The following is a 21,693-nucleotide window of genomic DNA, read 5'->3' as shown; positions in this document are numbered from 1 at the left end:
ACCACATATTAGAAGGACGAGAATAGTAGTATTGACAGTGTTCTGCATGACTATTTTAACTGACAGCCTTTGGCCTGGAGGTGTAAGTCTCTGCCGCCTTCTGCCTCCATAGTAGAGACCCTGACATACTGACTTCTGTTGCTACAAGAAATATGGGAACTTGTGGCACCAACAACGGGAAGATTTTGCAAAAATTTCCTGGCACATGCAAGATGCAGTCTTCTAGTCCCGGTATTGTAAGAAATGCTTTACTGGATATTGGCGTCGGTGCATTGGCTAACTACGAGGTGCTAATGCCATTTCAACTTAGCAGTGTTGAAAACCGCTTTAGGTAACACCGTTAGTATTTCAATAAAAATTACAGTAGATGACATCCAAGAAAAGCAGAGGAGGCAGGGCAGAGAACACAAGGCAATTTTTTGCTTCAATCCATTCTATTATATGCAGTTCTCAAGTACATTTACATTTTCTGAATGTGCTGTCACAACTCTCTTCTGCAGCTGGTTCCTAGAAATCAGTACTCATCAGGGCAAATTGCTCATCGGTGGTGATCACTGGCCATTGTTTCTTTATGTAACTGTGCTGTTGGACAGGCAACACTTGTATCACTTCTCATGTCAATAAATAATACTGAATTGCCATTTTATGGTTGGATTCGATGATCTTAAGGGTCTTTTCCAACCTAAATGATTCTACGATTCTGTGAAAAATACTTCATTCCTGAGAGGAGAAACTGTTGCTAGAAACCAATTAAAGCCATTCTAAACACAAGTTATGCAAAGCACAAGTCAACATATTGATAATCTTGCACATACTAGTGTGTTCAAGAAAAAAAGAGACACAGGTCTATATACTTAGTTACAGTTAGATTAACAGTCATCATTAACACACAGAGGGACATTCTCAGGTCATGTCTAAAACAATGAGCCTGCAAACATGGAGGAGCTCCCCGGCTCAGGTGTACTCCCTACTTGGGTTGCGACCCCCAAATTAATCATTCCCCAGGCACGCACCATGATCCTGCCTCAGCTGCCAGGAGAAGGTCACCTGCGAGGAAGCTCTGGTGAACTCCGTACCAGCTCCCAGAGGGACTCAAAAGAGTATTCCCACCCTCCAGTCTAGACGCAGGTGTACCGCTCATCCCAGCTACCCAGCGAAATGCCTACCGCTTTGGAATGACTGCGTAGGGGACTCATGCTCCTAACTTTAGTTCTCCACTTTTCACCTTACTTTGTGAAGTAGCCCAGCACAGACGGCCCTTTCAGTCTACTGCCGTGCAGAATTTGGAAATACAGCCAAACTTCCAGCTATAGTATAATACAAACTAGACACCTCCTTTACATATTCGCTGCTTGTACTACAAAGACCAATTCCAATTCTCTGCTATGATTTTATGCTCTGCATCGGAAGATACTGATATTTAATTATTTAGGCTGCAACTGACAGTTCTCAATTTATTCATCAGACTATGACTGTTTAAATATGCAGAAACATTACTGGAAATTGTTGCCTACTATCAACAGTAAGGCCTGACATGGGGATGTGGTAAAATACAGTGTTATCTCAGTAAAGTGATAATTTGACAAAGTAGAGGATGTCAGGATGGTAATAAACATAGGATGATTTTCACCTCTAAATATCTATCAGAAGAAACTCTTGTGCATCATCAGCCAGCACTTGTCAGGGAATGAGTATGAAAACAAAGAACAGCAATAGCCTTGGCTTTGCCATAGACTTACGTGGCCTTAATCAAATTGTCTACATCTCTTACGCATCCGTTTTGCCTTCTGAAAATGGGCACATTATCCTGCTGTGGTGACACAGCTGACGCGTTCGATGCAAACAGGTACAAACATATTAAAAGTATTATTCTCTAATTACAGGAGTATAAACGGAAAGAAACATAACGTTTTATAGAGCTTTTCCAAAACGTGTCAGGCTGTAAGGTCGGCTGTCACTAAGCCATATTTAGTATGCAAGCACCACTAGATGGCAAAGTTACACTGTTCGCTCTGGACACTGTTACTGATCTTAAAAACAATCTATGTTTTTAGGAGTCACAAGACAGAGTGAAGAATAAACCATGGCTGTCAATAAGCAAACCAAATATTTATAGTCATGATTCTGTAGTCAAAAACTGCTTGACAAATTCAAACTAGTTAAATTATAGCCTATTGACTCACAGTAAATTGTACACTGGTGTAACTTGTTCTTCTATTAACACATCAAGACTGCAGGAGAGAGAAATTTACTTTTTAAAGCACTGAAAGCTGGAACAGACCACAGTGACAAGAAAATTAATCTGGCTAGATTGGACGTGTTTGTTTTGTTTTCTTAACATGTACCAGCAGTGGGGGAAGTGGTAGTGCTGCTGCAGAATTTTAACAAACTAACTGGAGTTAAGGGATTAAAGAATTCCAGCCATAGTTTTGTTTCCACCACAACTGCAATACAAACGAAAACTCTGAGAGCATCCCATGCCTCGTGATTTGTGATTTTACATGAATGGAACAGGAATCTGGTTTCTGAGGTCAGAACTGTCAAGTGCGTAGATACTTTAACTGTTTCTAAGTTTCACGGAAAAAATAAACCATGCAGGCACTTTTGAAACTCTGTATTGAGAGGTCGTTTCAAAACTACAAATAAAAGTGGTTTCAGCTCTCAGTATTTAGATGCAACTCAGTCTAACATATTCCTAACCCAAATTTACTAGCACTTATCTGTTTGGAAAACATAATCAGCCCCTTCATACATTGCAACACCATTATCTACATAACCAGATTCAGGATAACTCCTGTAAGTTTTATGCTTATGTCTATGAAGTATTGAAAACCAAGAATCTCACTATGGCATAGAACCTAGAGACAGACAGACAGCTCCAAGCATTCATGCAGATCTGTTAGATTTAGATTGCAACTCAGATAGGGCCACTGTATTACAGCCAAATTCTCTGACACTATTTTATGGCTATGCAAAAAAGATCTTTATCTCTAGAATAAATCAGATCTGGAGCTGTAAAGTGAATGCAGTTTCCTCCTGCAGGTATTATTAGACTCCAACATATTGGGTCTATACTGGAAAGACATGCACACAATCAACTTCAGTCAAGGAATGGAACTGGAGAACTTTTAAAAACTGAAGTATGATGCTCACTCCAAATGAACATGTTCAAGGGGCAAAATACATTATTTTAAAATGGTGCAGACGGTTGCCTGCAATACATTTAAAAAGCACACCACAGTCTTTCAGGGTTATCATCTTGCAATTTGATTCTGATTTATTAGTTGTTGTCTAGATGCCTCCTGCTTATCAATTTTGATACAGATTTATTCTGTATAAATTTGAATACACTTAATTTAGACTGAGATGTGCTCACTGATGTGCTGTACAAAATCAGCTGCACCTCACCTGATCCTTGTTTGATGACAGGAGCTGATGGAGGTGGTGGTTTCTTCGGTCTCTAAAATTTAATAACAGAAGAAAACAGTTTGCTTCAAAATGCCTGTAAATCTCATTCATACAAAGGTTAGAGTTAATCATACATTGCTTAACATTAATAATTATGAAACCTGAGACTACAGATCTGTCACATATTTCCCCTGAAATAACTTCATTAAAATGAATTTGAAGAGAGAAAATAGCATTGACCAAATAAAATTACATTTTTCTACTTTTGCAATTGAAATGTCCTGCTGAGGGGAAAAGTCCAGTTTATGTGGCTTAAGATTAGAGAAATACATGACCTTTGGTTTACTGAAGAAACTGATTTATTTAAAGTTTAATCTTGTAAATATTCCAACTCATTTTGGAAAAAAACAAAGACAAAAAAACAGCTCGATGCAGCAAAACCTGGAGTGTGTTTTTTCAGACTCATGAATGGGGCAAAAATGCAGAACACAGGAAATGCTGCAAAAGTTATATTTTATTCGCTCACTGTGACACATTTACAGCTGCAATTGTGAAAGACAGTTATCAGAGTTTTAGATGTTTGGTGAAATGAAATAAATTATTCCAATCAATCTGTGCTTTTTACTTTTATCACCTCTGTTATGACCATTTTCCTAATAGAACCGTAATAGCTGAGAAACATGACCACCAAATCAGTGCCAGAACCATTTCCCTTCACCTGCAGGCTAGGGCAGGAGTGCCTTTTCCTCTGTGTTGATGCGTGTCCCACACACACCATACTGGCATTCACCATACATATCTTGGAATGAATACAAAAACAAATAGAGCAGCATGCCGGATCAAATGACATACCTTAACTCTCATTTTTAAAAAAAAAAATAAAAATATTGAGAATAAAGCCTAAGTAAAAATTAATAATTGTTTTCTTCATATGTCCATCCTTTTTTCTGAGCCTTATTTTCTTTGCTACAGATTGATCACAATCCCTGTCACTACATTGCTGGCTATGCAACACTCTGTATCGCCTTGTGGAACTGCCTATAAGATGATGTTTCCAGATATGCATAGCTTTGTCAAACTTCAACCAAACATTTAAGTTGATATTTTCTATCAAACTCATGTTTAATTTTTTTTCCCTATTATTTTCTATATATCTGCCAAATGGCTTACCTCCTTTCAAGAAAGATCAATTGTTTTGCTCACTTGCAGTAATTAGTTCAGCCTCTGCCCTAGAGCTCACAAGTCTTGGTCTGAACGTTGACAGGGAGCAGGTTTGCTGTGAAGGCTGAACCCTTGCCACTCACCCTTCCCAGGGATCTCTCTCAAATCTAGCAAATGTATTCATCTCTGCAGAAAAAAAATACCAGTTTTGCCCAGACTGAGTAAGCCTAACAGCCTAAAGCTCTGAAGTCGCCATCCTGCAAGCCTCGGGTTTCTCCTACCACGTTACCCTAACCAGATCACCTCCTGTCACAACCCGAGAACGCTGTGGCCAAGAACTCAGAATGATCTTCTCGAGCCTGACTGCCGTGGGCCATCGTCCATGAACAGCGAGTCCCTTACGCTCTCGGAGACGCTTCTGAATTTAGGCAACATGGTTCAAGGTGTAAATGCAGAAAAGTGCAGAAAAATGTGGAAAGGGAAGAAGACAGGGACAATAAATTTCTTGTGATAGCAATTGAGGGTTTAACTGATAATAGCTGCAGAGTGAAATAGTTGGTGCTGAGGTTCCAACAGCACAATATACACATTTGGGGCTTTATTCTGGAGTGGTGTGAACCTGATCCCATTGACTGTCCACATTCAGCAGCTGGAATATATGAGGTGCACTCCTTTAGCACATCTTTCGGCTTAGTTCTCATCTGAAAGGAGTCCAGTTTGTGTCCCCCGAGACCTGTCTTCGAGGCAAACCAAAGCACAGTACGTGCAGATGGACAAACAAGAGATTCGCTACAAATCCCACCCCTGATTAAAACTAACACACTAATGTAGATAAACACAAAGGAGAAATGATCCTACGGTTCATTAGACAGAGTGGCTTTAATTGGAAGCTGATGAGGGAAATGCTTTGTTCCAGAAAGGCAGACAAAGATCAGAAAGGAGGTAGCGTGCAGGTGCCTTATGACTGGGGAAGGAAACATGGAGAAGGAAGGAGGAATTACAAGGGTCTGTGGCTGGATGAGATAACTGAGAAGGTGATGGAGACAGACTAGAAGTGAAGCCAATGGAAAGGAAACCAGGACTGGTTGGACAAGAAGAGAACAAAACTACAGAGCAGGGACAAAGAGCGAGGAGAGAGAGGAAAACAAGCTGGATAAAGAAATTGGGTGTAGGGATAGAAAGTAAATCCAGATGGTGATTTAGACTCAGGTAGTGAGCTCAGGGGAAAATCCTGTAATTGAGACCACCTGAGAGGTGGAGACTGGGACTAGGCAATGAATAGAAAAGGCCTGGGACAAATAGCCATGTGTGGAAAAGAATCAGGATTGGAAAATTGGGGACTGAACAAGGAGATGGGAAAAGATCCCAAGGTTTTGTTCAACAAGCAGAAGAACTACTGCAACAAATACTTTCAGACCATGGGATGGAATCCAAGGTTTCTGGATCACATCAGAAAATACCTGAAAAAGGCCCTGGAAAAGTATCAATTTCCTTCCCTTTTAGCACTGATTCAAGCAAAGACAGACAGTCTGTAGTCCCACCAGTTACTCACTCATGTGGCCATATCCGTGCCATTTTAAAAATTAATAAAATTTTATCCTCCACATTTACAGCAAACCTAGCTGCAATTTGTATGTGTCTGAATATTTAATTTATTCTACAAGTTATTTTCATTGTACTCTAAAGAAAAAAACACACTTAAAGATATACAAGTTCAAAGAGACTGAATAAATTTCACCACAAAAAAAAAAGGATAAGAGTAAAGGTGTTTTTCTTCTATAATAGGCTCACTATGTCCTAAGGTTTATGATTTCTGCCTCTTCTGGAAATCACCGTTTATTACTAGGCCTAAAGCCAGGATGTCCACTCTGCTATGGAATTGCATTTTCATCTCTCACAGTTTTTGCTGCTCTTCTACCTTCATTTTCAATAATTATCATGTTAGCTTCTGTGAGTTGTTTAATAGTTGCTTTATTAAGCTTTCCAAGTTATTTAATTTTTGCCTCTGGCATCCATTTTTATTGCCAAAGATTGAAGCTGAGTGTCAGTAAGTCTCGGTTTTATCACAGAAGGCTTACACTGTCACTGTGAAATACTCATCAAAAGCCTGATTGCAAGCTCATAATACCCCACTGATGACAGAAAAGGTTCCTAAAAATGGAATGTACTTTTGGGGGAAATATTCCATCACTTTATTCCAGGAAGCTGCAGGATTTCTAAACATTGTTTGGTAAATAACAATGCCATCTCTTTCAAATAAATAGAAGCTGAAAAAGCTTTTGCATAGATATTATACCTTCTTTTTTAATAATTCTGACAGAGGTAAAGAAACATGCCTCTGAGATACCAAAAGCTCACTGTTGCCTTTCAAATCTCACAGTTAAAATTTCACCCTTTTCATTCTGGAACACTGCTTGACTGCTGTCAGTCAGCATGCAGGTGGTACACTAGCTTTCCATATTCCACCACAAAAACAATGGAGAAGAGGAGTTAACAATTCTGGTCATCATTGCATCACCTGACTCAGCAAACTTCCCTGGGACCTCGCGTTCCTCTCTCTAATTTAGGGTGCAGGACAGAGGGCTTTCACAGCAACGTAGTGGAGGCAGACTGACTAGATGGGCCAATCAAACCCATAAAAGAAACTCCATAATATGACTTTGAGTGCCACACGTTCTCTTTGTGGATGCTCGTTACCCAGAAATTTGTTTCCTTTAACTTTTTTTGTTATTAAGTTAGAAGTAAAACTTTGCCAAAATCACATATCCAAAAGAGAATTTCTTTCAACTCCACTTTCATTCTGTATTCTAAAGCAAAAATGAAAGAATACATTGCTTACCTCTTTTTCAAAATCAGAAGGCAGAAGCTTGACAAAGTTATCTGGAAACACACCTCGTCTGCCATTGAGTTCTCCTTCCCACCAACCCACATCAATGCAATCCTACAAAATAGTAAAATAAAATGAAAACCACAATGTGCTTGTGTGCTGAGCAGATTCGTGCGCTCAAGTGCTCTTTTGCATAATGTCCTGCCTTTTTACTAGAACATGACAATTTACTGGAGTGCTAGGTTAACAGGGTAATGTACCAGATGAAAACTTCAGTAATCACCCCGCATTACATTATCACATGGAACAGCTAGGAAAGAACAATAAACATACTGTAAGAGCTCAAGAGCTTGACTGTGTCTAAAGCAAAACACTCTTTCACCATTTGATCTATTAAACCAGTAAGCATTTTGAGCACGTATGATACTACTTCTCTCTGACCTCATTTTATAGAAAGACAATAACTTAATTAAACATCACACATCCCAGGAGGTAAAAAAGCTCCTTTATTTCCCATGCTTTCTAGAAAAGCTTGACACATCAGAATTATTAAATTTCATCACAGTCCAATTAAGAAGGTATTATACACCTGATCAATATCAAGCATCACCTTTTTCTGCAGCATTTTTGAGCAGCACAATGCAGAGTGCGTAGCAAAACAACGCACAGCTAAATGCTCACAATAAGTGAACTACTATATCAGTGAGTCTAAATGATGAAAAAAATAGCACAGCTATTTTGGTAATGAATAATAACACTAACAGAAGCCACAAGCAGTTTAGAGAAGGTTAAAATTGTTCCTTAAGTCCTGGATGGTAAGCTCCACGTTCACTTATGTTTGTGTTTGCTGAAGAGAACAATTCCAGTTGAGATTTTCCACATTCTTCCCTGAAAGCTGTAGCTGAACCAATTCAGCTGTTTTCCAAAACACAATTATGGGAAAGTCACCCATTGTCCGCTCAGTCTTAAAACCATTTCAGCCCATTTTAGCGGTTGGCTCAGCACCAGGCTGGCCAACCTTTCTATGCTCTTGAGCAGTAGCCCTAAATCTTCACGTGGCTCAGAGCCATGCAATAAATATTATACACCTGAGACATGAGGGAAAGGGAAATCCCACCAACAGCGCACGGGTTGGACATGACAAAAACTCCCGAGGGATCCCCCCATTCTATGAGAGCCAGGGCCAAACAGGGTTGGGTCCGCAGCTTGGATCCCACGTCATCTGGCAGCATCAGCCTCAAGCAATCACCGCGGCATCACTGCTCCCACAGCTACAGGTCTGGACTGAGCAAACCGTCCGCACCTGCAGGTCGACCCAGCTGTCCTGGCAGCAGAGCCACCCTGGAGCTGCTCAAGAGCTCAACGTGTTGGATGTTCCTATTCCAACACTTCTAGTCTAACCCTGTGGAAAATCTCCCAGATTTAATGAAGTACTTTTGCTTTTCAAAAAATCACATTTCACCACTGTTCAGAAGAGATAGGTTGAAATTTAGCAGCTGTGTTCTCTGAATACTCGGTGGTGCTGATGTAGGTCTAACAGTCCTAACTTGGGGTACGGTCACTGTTCCAGGTCACCCTGCGGTGAGGATTCTCCATCACTCCCTGCTGCAGAAACGGAGTGGTTCCTGCCCTGCAAAGACTTTATCTGGGCTGTGGAAAAAAGCATGATCACGTACAAAGCTGGCTCATTACAATCACCTGTCTCTTCCTGCTTTTCAGTAAAGTGAGAGCGAGTGAAAAAGCTGTGCATTGGAACACCAGAATACAGGGACAAGAGGGAACGAAGGGGTATGGATATAATAAAAGCAGGCAAGAGCGGGCAGGTAGTTTAGGAAAAAGGGGGAGGCCGCAACATGCCCTAATAGATTTGCACGGAGAACAAAGCTAGAAGAATTGGACAGAAGCAAATGAAATAGGCCAAATACTACAAGCCTCATGTATGTTATGAGGCAGCATCTCTCCAGAAACAGCATTAGATCAAGGGGTCCAGAATCTTAACACTCTTGTGATGTGAGAAAATAGCTTTAAAAACACCAAGTGGAACTGCATGTCTTAACACTGTTTATCTACACAATTTGGTTGTGAAGGCGTACCTGTTGTGCAGTACATGTAAAAGCTCTGGGGTTAAAAATGTCACACGCTCAAATCAGTCACTGCTGTAGCCATGCATATTAGGGGAACAGAATGCTAAATATTCATTAAAAGACAGATCTGGGCGTTTTTTTTTCCCAAGATGAGTATCCAAAATGAGCAAAGACTTTCAAATATAGCCACTCTGATCTTAATTTTATCATCTGACTAGGAACAATCACAGCATGCCCTCACAATTTAGAAAAGTTTTGAAGATAAATGCTTACAAAGCATCTGCGCACTACAAAAGTACAGAGGGGAAGAAGTAAGAGGAAACGAGTATTTCTTTGTCTAGAAGACATAAACAGTAGTTTGAATAGGGGAGAGGATCCACTGAAAAAAATCTGAATGTGAATGGGCGATAAAAGATTGCATGACAATACATGCATGCAAAATAGCCTTATTGTTACATTTCCATGAAATAATTTGTTTCAGCTGCTACAGGGATGACGGAATAATGCAAGTTAACTTAATGAGGTATGTTTAATACCAAGAGAAGTCTTAAAAATATTGTTCACAATGACTGTGCTTGCTAGTATTTTTCTGTAACTTACAATGCATGAACACTGGATGATATTTGAGAGAAAACAGACTAGCGTTAAAGAAGATAATTGCTTTTATGTTTTGGGGCTTTTTTTAGTTATTTTTCTGTTCTAGGCTTTTTATTTAGCTTATTTAGTCCACCTCACCTCCTGAGATAGAGTATGCGTAACTAAATATGCAAGCTAAATAGCCTGGTTTCTTGCATCATGTCTGTTTTGGGTGTTTATTTTTTTTCCCCTCATATCTCAATATTTTACTCTGATGTAGTCTGCTCCTGATCTACAGATGCAGGTACTGAACAATCCTTTCATTCTTTTTCTGGTTGCTTTCTCTCATACTCAATCTATGCTTTCCTCCCACATTCTCCCTTCTCTTCAGCAGGGTGGCCTTCACCAAGGACACTTACCTTTTCTAGACCTTCCCAGGAGTTTTTTAGGAGGTATTTACCAGTTCTGTTAAGACTGTCAGGCCTTTGTTAGTGAACAGGGCTGATTCTTGACTAGCTGATGTTTTCAAAATATCTGCTGAGTGAATACAGGGCTCCATGGAGGACCGAGATAATCAGCTAGTCATGCATAGCACAGGCAGGCACTGTGCAGGACATTCCTCTTAGCGCAGAGCCAGCGCCCCTCGTTCCCGGTGTGAAGGCGCTCTCCCGCTTGGCTCTATCTACTCGCGCAGCCTAGTAATCAGTGCACTCAACTATTCTATCACGTGGTGGGTTTTATAATGCCCTCCACCCCCCAGGCCACTAATCTGAAATTGCCAAAACATTTATGACCCAATTTAGATTTCGAAAAATATTAAGAATAATTCAAGCGTCCAGAGATGAAAAGCTTGTGCTTCAACTGATAGCACAGCTTAGTGCTAGCTAATAATCCTGACTGAACAACACACAACGTCACATATATCCTTTTTAGGTTGGATTTTTTAATGCTTTTAGGAAACACAAATCTTACTCCTACTTCCTCATTTTATTAACACCCATGAATTTTGTATTCAGTGCTTTTTTTAAATCTCCTTTGTTTTCACGAAGATGCTGTTGTGTTAACACGTTCATTAATCCCGAACAGCTGCAGGTTTGCTTTTTTCTCCTCTCCAGCCTGTCACTCAGGCTTATGCAGCCAATCACCATGCCGTATTTTCATACAGTAAGTAAATCTTTAGGCAGTTCCTCTTTAATTTTCTCATTTACTTTATTTGCCAGAGGAGGCTTCTGTGTCACTGAGCAAAAGGATAGAAAGAGATCTCAGGCATTAAAAGCTACAGATGAGATCTGGTGAAGAATCTCAGTGGTGGTGCCCTCCCGCTACCCACGACTGCGGGCTCGCTATGTCTCTGCAACCTCTGGAAGCCCACGTACGACGCTGGCAGCGGGTACGTCACCACGAGACAGACCACCATCCAAGGATACCCCAGTTACAGCTGCACAAGCTGCCTCAAGTACTAACGAATGCCAGAGCTGTGAAGCACAAACAAGATGACATGATTAAAACAATGTGGCCGCCTGTGAACGTTGAGCAAAAGCTACTCCAATACTTCTAGATCCCCATCAGCCACGCAATCCTAATCATATTGCCTTTTTTAATATATCTTCATGTGTTCAAGGTCAGCAAAATGGCTGTCATTTCAAAATGCAGAATTTCTACAAAAGCTGTCAAGCTATTACAATCCAGTATCAATATTCCAAAATTTATTAACAAACCAAGTGGATCTCTGCCTTATCTCCGTGTTATCCTGCCAGACTCATAACAACGTAAACAGACAAAAATCAGATGCTGAAATATCCCAAAAGTTCTACCAAAAATACGTATTCCAATTACTAAAAATGCATCTTAGTTTAAGGAAAAAAAGGAAAACAAAAGATTTACAAAACTGAAAAGTCAGTCACGGCAACAAAGTAGAAATTGTGTTTGACAGATACTAGAGTTCATGCAAGTTAGGTGGTAGCTGGGCCAACATTTCGCTACAGTAAAAATCAGCTCCTACCAAAGCTTGACTCAGAGACTATACTTCTGTACTCACTGCAGTGACAGTGCAATCAAATGCCTTAGAGAAATCCACTGCCAGTTCACATTGCCATGCCTGTTTTCACTGTTCAGGCAGAGGCTGTTTCATGAAACAGAGAAAACAAAAATCTAGAGGGGAATTTTAGCATTTTCTTATTGAAACACAAATCTTGTTTTTATCCTCATTTCCAGTGAAGTAGTTTTGCTCCAAAATCTGTCTCTGATGAATTTAGTTCAAATGACTTTTTAGACAACAAAGTAAAGGGAAGGAGGAGAGACAAAATGAAAGAAGGGTTGAAAGTCTCTTCTATGGCAGAATCAACGTCCATTCTAATTCCAAGCTCAGCAGATCCCAAATAAGTGATAATAAACTCAACACATTGGATTTATTAGCAACATGCATTTTGTGATACGTATCAGGGTAAAGAATTGGACAAAACATAGTGATGAGAAAGACACAGGTGTGGAGGAATTTTTGACGAGGAATTTTTAAACTTTATAAGAAATAATATTACACAAAATATAAGGTACTAAAATGTCAACCTGAGCTGGAATTCTTACGTAAGTTAGAAAAATATTGTAAGAGAAAAGAGTAAACATGGGAGAAATGGCAACTACCAGAAAACTAGAATAAAACTAGCTTTTGTCAACATGTTGCCAACAAGTTTAAGGGTGTGCACAGGCAAACTAAAAAACACCAGTCCTCTTCTTGACATGAAGAATAAGAGGGAGAGAACTATCCTTCATGTAATTAGAAGTGAGACACGCAAGCTGTGAAGAAAATTGTAAGAGGGAATCATCTGGAGAAAACAGGCTTTTTTTTTTTTTTCTGAAGGGAATATTAAAACAACGGAAAAGAAGAAAACAAAATACAAACCCCAAACCAACGATAAGACAAGAAAGATAAGAACACAGTTCCACTCTGAAACTTCTGTCTGTGGTGACTAAAGGGAGATGGGTGGAAGAGAGAGAGATGGGTGGCTAGAGAGACCAGACAAAAGCCGTGCAAAGTTTCCATTTGGAGCACCAGATTTTTCATACTGTTACTGAATGTAAGTGAAATATAGTGAAATACTTAAGTAGGGTTGACAGGATAAGGTCGTGGCTTAGTCTCCTTTTAGCAACGGCAGCGACCCTGTAGCCACTCTCAGACTGGCAAAGAAAAGCCATGAAACACTGCAGTCGTGCTTCCTCCTCTTCTGGGTGAAAGAATCACGACATTGCTTGGTCTCTTATGCACACAGTATCCTATATTAACAGTTTTGCTTAGCAGCAAATCTACTGCTGTTGTGTTAGAACAAACGGCGTGCTGTTCCTTCCCTCGGTGCTCTCAGTCCAACCGTAAAAAAAGCAGAAGCCGGTGGAGATGAAACCAAAAGCCCCAGCATAAGGCGCCGGGCACCGCGCAGCCTTACAGCTACTCCACTCGCTGCAGAGAAGCAGCTGTACCGAGGCAGACGCTCCGGACGAGACGCTGCCCTAGCCATCTCCCCGCCGAGGAGTACGGCCGGGGCGAGACGAGGACACAAACCTCCCTCAGGCAAGCACCATTGCTGGTTTTCTTTGGTGGTAAAAGAGGCGACAGCCGAGGTTGATAAGGAAGAGCTGTCAGCCCCCTGCTAACTTGATCTCCGCTCTACTAGCTGATACCACATTCAAGACCACGAAATTAAAAGCCATGAGTTCATACCCGGCAGGTGACATGTCTCCCTCGCGGTGAGCCCTGCCCCAGCTACGAGCCCGATGGTGACGGATTGCCCCGTCACACAAACACGACTGAGCCCTCCCTCCGGGAAACGACGGAGTTTCATATACCCCAAAGACAGAGGGGGTTTTGTGTCACGTAAAGCTCTCTCTCTCAAACACCAGGCTTCGTTATTACAGGCGGGTTTATTTCTAGCCCACGCTGACACTTGCACCCTAGGCCCGAGCTGGACAAAAGGATCACAAAGGCAACCAACGCCTTCTCTGAAACTGGAAAGCAGCACTTCTGGTTGTGAACATATTTATAATAAAAACTCATGACCTGGATTTTTTTTTTTCATTATTTTGCTAAGAGTCAATAAAGCATACAAGATTACTATAATTTAAATGTCAGACATGGGCCATGTTTTCTTCCAACTGCTACTTTTTTTTTCCTTCAAGCCACTTACAGGAGAGTTACTATGTGCTATGAGACTGTAGTTAGCCACTGAAAATAAAAACCAGTAGCTACTCGGCTCTCTGTTCAGTTATCATCACGATTTTTCTCTCGCCTGTGTTCAGAAGCCCACTGGACTTGTACCTAGATCATCGCTGAGGCCGGCTGCAAGCGCGGGCGAGATTGCTCTCTCTGGCAGCAGCAGCCACCTGATGGCACTCGCTGGGAGCCAACAGCAGAGCAGCTTCTGCAGCTTTACCAACAGAGACGGGAACCTGAGAGCACCTCAGCGAGGCTGGTACGGGCTGCCCCAAGAACCTGCAGAACAGCACCGTCACCGCTGCCAGCGCACGCCGGGGCACAAGAACGGGTTGCAAGAGATGCAGAAAGAGTTCTACGGCCAGGCAGGTATCCGCTGCTTCAGCCGCGCCTTCCATTTATTTTAGGGGCAAAGATGTTTCCTGGCTTTTCCCCCAAAGCAACCAGGCCTTCCAGGCAGCACCCGCTCCCTCGTCTCCTGCTGCCTTGGGAAGGACTGACCATTTCGGGGAGTGCCACGGCCCAAGTTCATCTCTCCCCTCCCTAACCTACCTTCCAAGCTGCCCCTAGCGAAGGGGAAGGCTTTTGTTGGTAAATGAGAAGTTTTTCCCATTCCCCAAGGTCCCAAAACAAGTAACAAGCTATATATTTATTTTCTCTCCTATTCATGACTGTACTGCAGCTGTGTAAACTCTCGAAGAAACACATCTGAAAAAGGCCGATCTTCTCATCTGTGAAAAGGACTTCTGTTTTTCTGAGGGAGCTGATCCCTGAGCAGGCTGGTCCTCTGAACATGCTGCTACTTTGTAATATTGCTAAAACATGAACCCATGGTTTAGACATCAACCCATAACTGCTCAATTTTCAGCTTTTCTGATTAAAAGTTTTTGATACAGAAATATTTCATCCTACAGATGTCATCATTACAGCTAGGATAGAAACAACGCCAAACCCAAGAACAAGCAGGTCCTCAGAAAAGGCAGCTGCAAAGCATGTACTGTGGCGTGCGTACTCTTGGAGTGCTCACGTAAGAAGTTTTCTGCTCATGTCAGTAGAACCATGCATGCATAGTCATCATTTCCGGAGATCTTCTAAATAACTGGCCTATAAGAATTATCTTTTTAATTTAAGATTTATAGATTACTAAGCTTCAAATATACCATTGGCAAGCTAAATTTACAAAGGAAAAATTCAGACTATTCAGAGTACCGACATACACCATAACAGTGCGGGGTTGGAAAAAGTGAAATTTTCATGGTAGGATACCACAGTTTCACCGAAATCTCCACTAGACTACATAGTTCCTTGCACAATTCAAAAAAAAAAAAAAAAAAAAAAAATCCCAGAAGTTGTATTCATCAAATGTCTGCTTTCCTTCTGCCCTTGTAAAGTGGGTTCTCACCAAGAAGAATGTTGAGCTGGTAAAATTGCATTCAGAAAGCCATGAATACTTCTTACACTTGCACTGGGAACTTTCACGTGCCAGCTCTGCTATGTGCAGGCAGCAGCACATTAAATGACTACCACCCTCTCTGTAAGCATCTCTCTAGCAGTCTTTCCACAACTGAGAGCCAGCCTCGTAATTTGAAGAAAAACAAACCACCTTTAATGGGAACACACATGTCTATACCGCTTTTCAAGACACCATCCATACACACAGAGATACACGTAACACACAAAGGCTTCTGAACTTGAGCGAGGATTAAAGGTCTCGCAGAAAGACAAATCTGAAGGACAAGCACTGCGCCGTCCAGCCCACCCACGCAGAGCACCCGTGGGGCAGCGCCAGGGCCAAGAGCTCCCAGCTCTCGCGCAGAAGGCCACGGGACAGGCTCTGTGATTTTAAAAGTTGGTGTATGACATCACTGGGCAAACCCAATAATGTGCGGAGAAATTTCTATTTTTTTTTTTTTACCCTCTTATTGAATGAACTGCCTTGATTTAAACATACGGTCAGGTGTCAAAGATCAGCATTATTTTAGTAACTTTGAAATGAACTAAACAAAACCTGACCTCACACCGCATCAGATCTTCATTAATACAACCTTGTCATTGGGGGGAAACAACAAAATCATGTTAAAGCTGGGTGAAAAAAGCAGTTTAATAATATTCAAGAATGTTTCTTTAACATTTCTTACTACATTCAGTTATCATGATGCTGAAACTAAGCCATATTATTCTCAAAATCCAATTTTATTTTACAAGTCAGAAAATAATTGATTGTAGAGTCTTCATAAATTCTTGTAAAAATTGGTAAAATACCTATGAATGAAGGAAAGCATCTCTCCAGAGGCTTACATTACACCCACCTTGTGCTACCTAAGACTGTATTGAAAATGATCAAGCTTTGTTACTTATTAAGCTCAGTTACAGAGATTGAGACCTTAAAGAATAGTGCAAAAATTGCTGAATACTTTTGAAGAAAATGGCTATGATTTAAAGTACCTGGTTAGTAATCAAGTACTCCTCAGCAGAAACATAATTTTAAAATCTGGCAATAAGGCAGAATGAATCTCTCAACAACTACCAAATCCAAGATAATTTAGATAAAAGAGACAGTGCAACAGACAATAAATTAGTCTTCTGAGGCAGTCCTGGAGAACACCCATTTTCCCTTCACATACGCTTTCTTGGAAATATTCATAGATTATGAAATACTGAAAGAAAAGTATGAGAGGAAACCTCCCAGTCTGGCTCTGTTTGGCCCTTAACCCAGGGATTTATCCTGCTCAGGTCCTCAGCCTATGTCCCAGAAGACCCAAATCCTGCATGGATCCTTCCCAGCTCCTGTCAGCTCTCATGCGCAAGCCATAAGGAACCTTACATCTGAGGACGCCAGTTGCACCTTGTAAAGCTTAAGAAGTCAAACAGGTACACTTTTCTTTATCCATAAGCTCCAAGGCTCCACAAAGAATTTACCATGTCAACACTGTACAGAAGGAAATGGGAGAGACTGTCAGAAATTAGACATTATTTCAGCTGTGGTTACACTACTCTTTCCAGATGGTGTTTTTTACTGGAAGGCACAACAAGAAGATACCTCTCCAGAAGACACAGTCGGTTCAAGAATTGGCCCAAGTTATTGGGCTCTGCAAAAAAGAAATTGGCTGCGAACAATGAAGGACCTGCAATACCCAGGACATTAGGGTAGAGGATCTAGCAGACCAGATAAATTTTGTCTGTTAAATCTGTTGCAGGCAAGGTCTAACCTTTTGACTTTATACTCAGTGACTAAATAGTTTAATCAGTAATGGAGCTGAAATGCTTTGATGAAATATTTGTACAAACAGGAAAAATTATGTCGCTCATTGAACAAAACAATCTCTTCTGGGGATTCACTTCACTTGCAATGTTCAGTCAGCAGAATATCATGGAGACATAAGTATGTTCCACATCATAAAACTCTAGCACTCCAATACTCAAAACTAAATTAGCCAACACAAACATGAAAGGTGGTGCTAGTAACAGACATAATTTATGCCTCTGATGAGCCAAGAAATAATATTTATGTAATTACATTTTTTTTATTTAGAAAGATTATAAAAACATAGAACAAAACATTTGAAGGATTATTTAATGCTATTACTACTTAGATTGCAGACATGTTAGGACCAGGGTCCTAATTACTAATTACTTGGCACTATATGTGCATTTTTACTTTCCCTTTAAATAGCTCTCCCTAGCCTGAAAAGGTTGGATTTCAGATAATACCATCAAACCAGCAGGTGAAACCAACATTCAGGATAAAAGAAAGGATGAAGCTAAGCAGTGAGTCTAAAGCCCACATCGTGAGCAATAATCACAGTCTTCCAGATGCCTCAGCATTTCAATGATATCTTTTGTAAGCACAGGGTAGGAAAAAAAAATTTCTTTCCTTTTTTATCTTAAAATATGTCATCTTTTTAGATTAGCTTGGCTGTATTAAACATACTTACAAATAAACCTAACTCTGCAAATGATGCAAATCTTGAAGCATTGCATGCATGGGGGATCCTGCCACTTCACCTACATAGCTTGGCATGAACTTCCATTTGTCGAAATTCAAATTTAGGATTTCCCAGGAACAACAGAATCCCTTCCTCTGAAGGCACTGCTGTAGTGCTGCAATCAGTGATAACGAGAACAGTAAAAGAGAACTTCAGTGCATACTTAAAAAAAAATATTATAAATATACTAACAAGAAGAACATTCAAGTGCTGGCTGTTCCCTTCTTCCCTGTACTAATGTCAGGCTTCACAGTTAGCGCTCAGCTCAAACATTCGTGTTTCAGTGATGTTTCTAAAGATACCAGTGAAATGTAAGCTGCACCTGGTACCTTCTTAAACATACTGTCAGGCTTTGTCTCTACACAGACCTTACTTAATGCCCCATTGCTAATCACAGAAGCCAAGAGATGCTGCAAGATATGAATAAATGTTAAAAATTTATTTATAAACATCTGAAAGTCTTGGCCAAGGACAAGGTTCAGGCAAGAAGCAAATTGAGAGGACAATTACTTACAGTCTGTTTTCCCTGTAACTTCCTGAGTACTTCAAACCATTTTAGAAAGTGAATATATTTATTTATTTGATCACCAGTGTCCCCACAAGTTTCAGATGATTGCTTTATGTCACTCGTATGAGGAAACACTCACACTTCTATGCAATGACACAAGTTTTACCCCATGCACTTGCCACGCACATTAGCAGCATGTCAAAAGGGTCTCGTTCTGCAGGACCTACTCCAGCTACCACCCCACACGGCACCGTGGCCTGAAACCCAGCAAAAATCCAAACCTTCTCATTCACATTAGGTCAAAACCTTCAGAGGAAAGTTTCGGGTCAGGGAACAGTGACCCTACCGCCGAGCCCGTGTCTCGGCAGGCTGCTGACCGCAGGGGCAATCCCGCTCCTCGTATCGCCCTCGCCCACCCACGCGCCCCTGCCTGTCCTGTGGCCAAGGTTGCCAGATGCAGCGCAAAAGGGTAGGAGCAGAACCATCCCTTTCAGCAGCCACGCTTTGCAAAATAATTTCTTGTATTGAATCAGCAACGTCGGTACGAGCAGGTTTCTCCAACAGCTTAGGAGGCGGGATGTCTTGGGGGAAAAACTGGTGCTAGGCACAGCGCAGGGGACAAGGAACACAGAAAGCAGATTAGGTACGGCTATTAGGTCCGGCCAAAGATGTGTTGAATAATTCATGGCTATCTCAGGAGAGAAAAGGGCAGGCACTGAGACCCTTTATGGTATTGTTCTCTCTGAGGGAAATACCTATTTATTTCCAAAGGCAAGCAGTAAGTGCCTTTATTGCTTACATGCTATTCTTTAAACACAAAACATCATAAAAGCTTTCTTAAAGCGGGACATTATTTGAGGTTTACCTACTGTGTTCCTTTCAGTTTCTACGTGCAAGATTGTTGCAGAAGTTACAAATGCGCAAAGTATCTTGTATTAAACCCCCAAATAGGTGAATGTGCGTGACCAAACATTTAGTGTCAAAAATCCACTGTGTTGCTCTGACAGAAAGCCATTTTTATGTTTTATTAAACCAGATCATATTTTCCCCTGCATAACCTAAATTTTTTGTATTGTTGTACTAGTAAACTCATTTCTAAAAATGAGATAAAATCTTTTAGCTGTCAATCGAGGAAAAACAACATTACCTGAATGGCTATCATGAAATATGACTAACTTCTTCCCTTCTTTTGAAAGAGACAACCTTAAGCTACCTACTTCTGCTTTAAAAATTTCTGTTTCTTGGCCAATTAGCTTTATTTTTAATTACTTCATATATTACCACTCTTTTTTTTTACCCATAGAGTGGAAAATACTGAAATTTTCACCTTAATAGGGAAAAATGAGTGATACTATCTACCTATTTGCTCATACTGAAAGAAAAACTGGAAGTCTTCTAATTCCTCCACGTATTTCTATAACCAAGGGTTGTAAAGTATGTACGTGCTGTTTGCAATTAAAAGCTTACAGAAAAATTCAGCAACAAAAAAACCCCCATAGAAACAAATGGAAGCAAGAGAGAGGTCTCTACCCCAGTGACACCACGACCTAGCGAAATGCTCAATTAAGTCTCAGCTAGTGCGTCCTCCTCTATCGCTCCGCCCGGTTCCTGCTCCTTCCCCTGCTCACGGCCTCAGCTCACTGGCAAGGCTCCTGTACGTAGCACTTACTAATTCCATCCCTTTAGGAGCCTCCCGCACCCGTCAGAGCAGCTGTTTTCCTTCACAGCCCTACCCAGCCGAGTTCGCCTTGGCAATCGCTCAGCTAAAGAAAGTGCTCTGGACAATTACCTCCTGCACCAGGATGAGCACTCCACGATGTTGTAAGAGGGAACACCGGGAGAATTGTTTTGGCGAAAGGGCTGTACTTGGGTGACTGTCTATAAATTCAGTGAGGGTGAAATTAAGTGCCTAATGACCACCCTAACTGGAAAATATTAAACGCTTCGCATAAGGACAGATTCCATTCTCTAACACGGACAAATGCACAGAGCAGTCACTGCAACAGTGAAAAGGTGACATTATGAAAGAGACTATCAAGAGTGAATCTCATTTCATTGTTTCCTTATACCCTTCTATTTGCCTGAACTTACTTGTCTGTCTTACCACTTGACTGCATGTGCTTCGGGGCAGGGACTCACTACACATACAGCATTTTGAACCACAAAACTTGCAAATCTCACAGTAAATTATTAACAGTAACACTGAAAGCAAATACTATCTTTGCAAAACCTGACTGCCATTATGCTTATTTTTAGATACTAGGTTTATGGCTCTTTTTTCCCCAGCACAGAATTAAGCACTACAAATTGGATTGCCATTAAATATCTGGATTGCCATTAAATATCTAGACCAGATAATTTGTTATGTAAGTCTTTCACTAGTGACAGGCATTAGCCTGTTCTTTCATGATACCAATGCATCAACTTTCCCAGTACTATTTGAAAAGCATCAGCAAGATTTCGGGAGGCTGTAGGTCACTGTTGCTTTCTTTTTCACTGTTGCTTGCTGGATGCCCTCTGTGAAACTCGCCTCCTCATGAAAGCTCTTTTGCAAAATCAGAAAGGACCCCCTATTACATTCATCCATCACTTCAGTGCAATACGTTCCTACCACTAATGCCATGTATTCAGCCGTTAGCCTGCAGCAGGAGAAGAAAGGCTTTGCAATCCAGGTTGGTGGAGGCTGAGGGAAAGCCAGGTAAGATATGCAGAGCACGACACAAGATTATTATTCCAACTGATATATTAACACCTATTAATTTCAACATCTTGTACATTCAGAATTGGCAGAATTGCCACTGATATTGCCCTCCACTACTCCTACTCTGACAATAAGGGTTCAGGTGAGGATACCCTTCTATTACTGTCAGCTTTTCAAATTTGCAATGATTTTTGAAGTAGTTAATTTTATTTATCCAGACCATTTTCATTCCTGGGAACAA

The 21,693-nt window shown here is 40.9% G+C and overlaps 1 protein-coding gene across 8 annotated transcripts in view; it reads right to left on the bottom strand.

Annotated features, from left to right (window-relative positions):
- SH3KBP1 (SH3 domain containing kinase binding protein 1) overlaps positions 1-21,693 on the bottom strand; it is a 225,589-nt gene that overhangs the window by 28,039 nt on the left and 175,857 nt on the right. For all 8 annotated transcript variants that reach the window (XM_030020196.2, XM_030020198.2, XM_041124841.1 and 5 more), the window contains 2 exons: positions 7,409-7,510; positions 3,409-3,460 (listed from right to left, as the gene is read on the bottom strand). In XM_030020196.2, coding sequence (XP_029876056.1) covers positions 3,409-3,460; positions 7,409-7,510 — 154 coding nt within the window. The remainder of the gene's footprint in view (positions 1-3,408; positions 3,461-7,408; positions 7,511-21,693) is intronic.

The sequence above is a fragment of the Aquila chrysaetos genome, chromosome 7 (assembly GCF_900496995.4).
Source record: "Aquila chrysaetos chrysaetos chromosome 7, bAquChr1.4, whole genome shotgun sequence".
Lineage (NCBI taxonomy): Eukaryota > Metazoa > Chordata > Aves > Accipitriformes > Accipitridae > Aquila > Aquila chrysaetos.
This window is presented reverse-complemented; position numbering and strand designations above follow the sequence as displayed.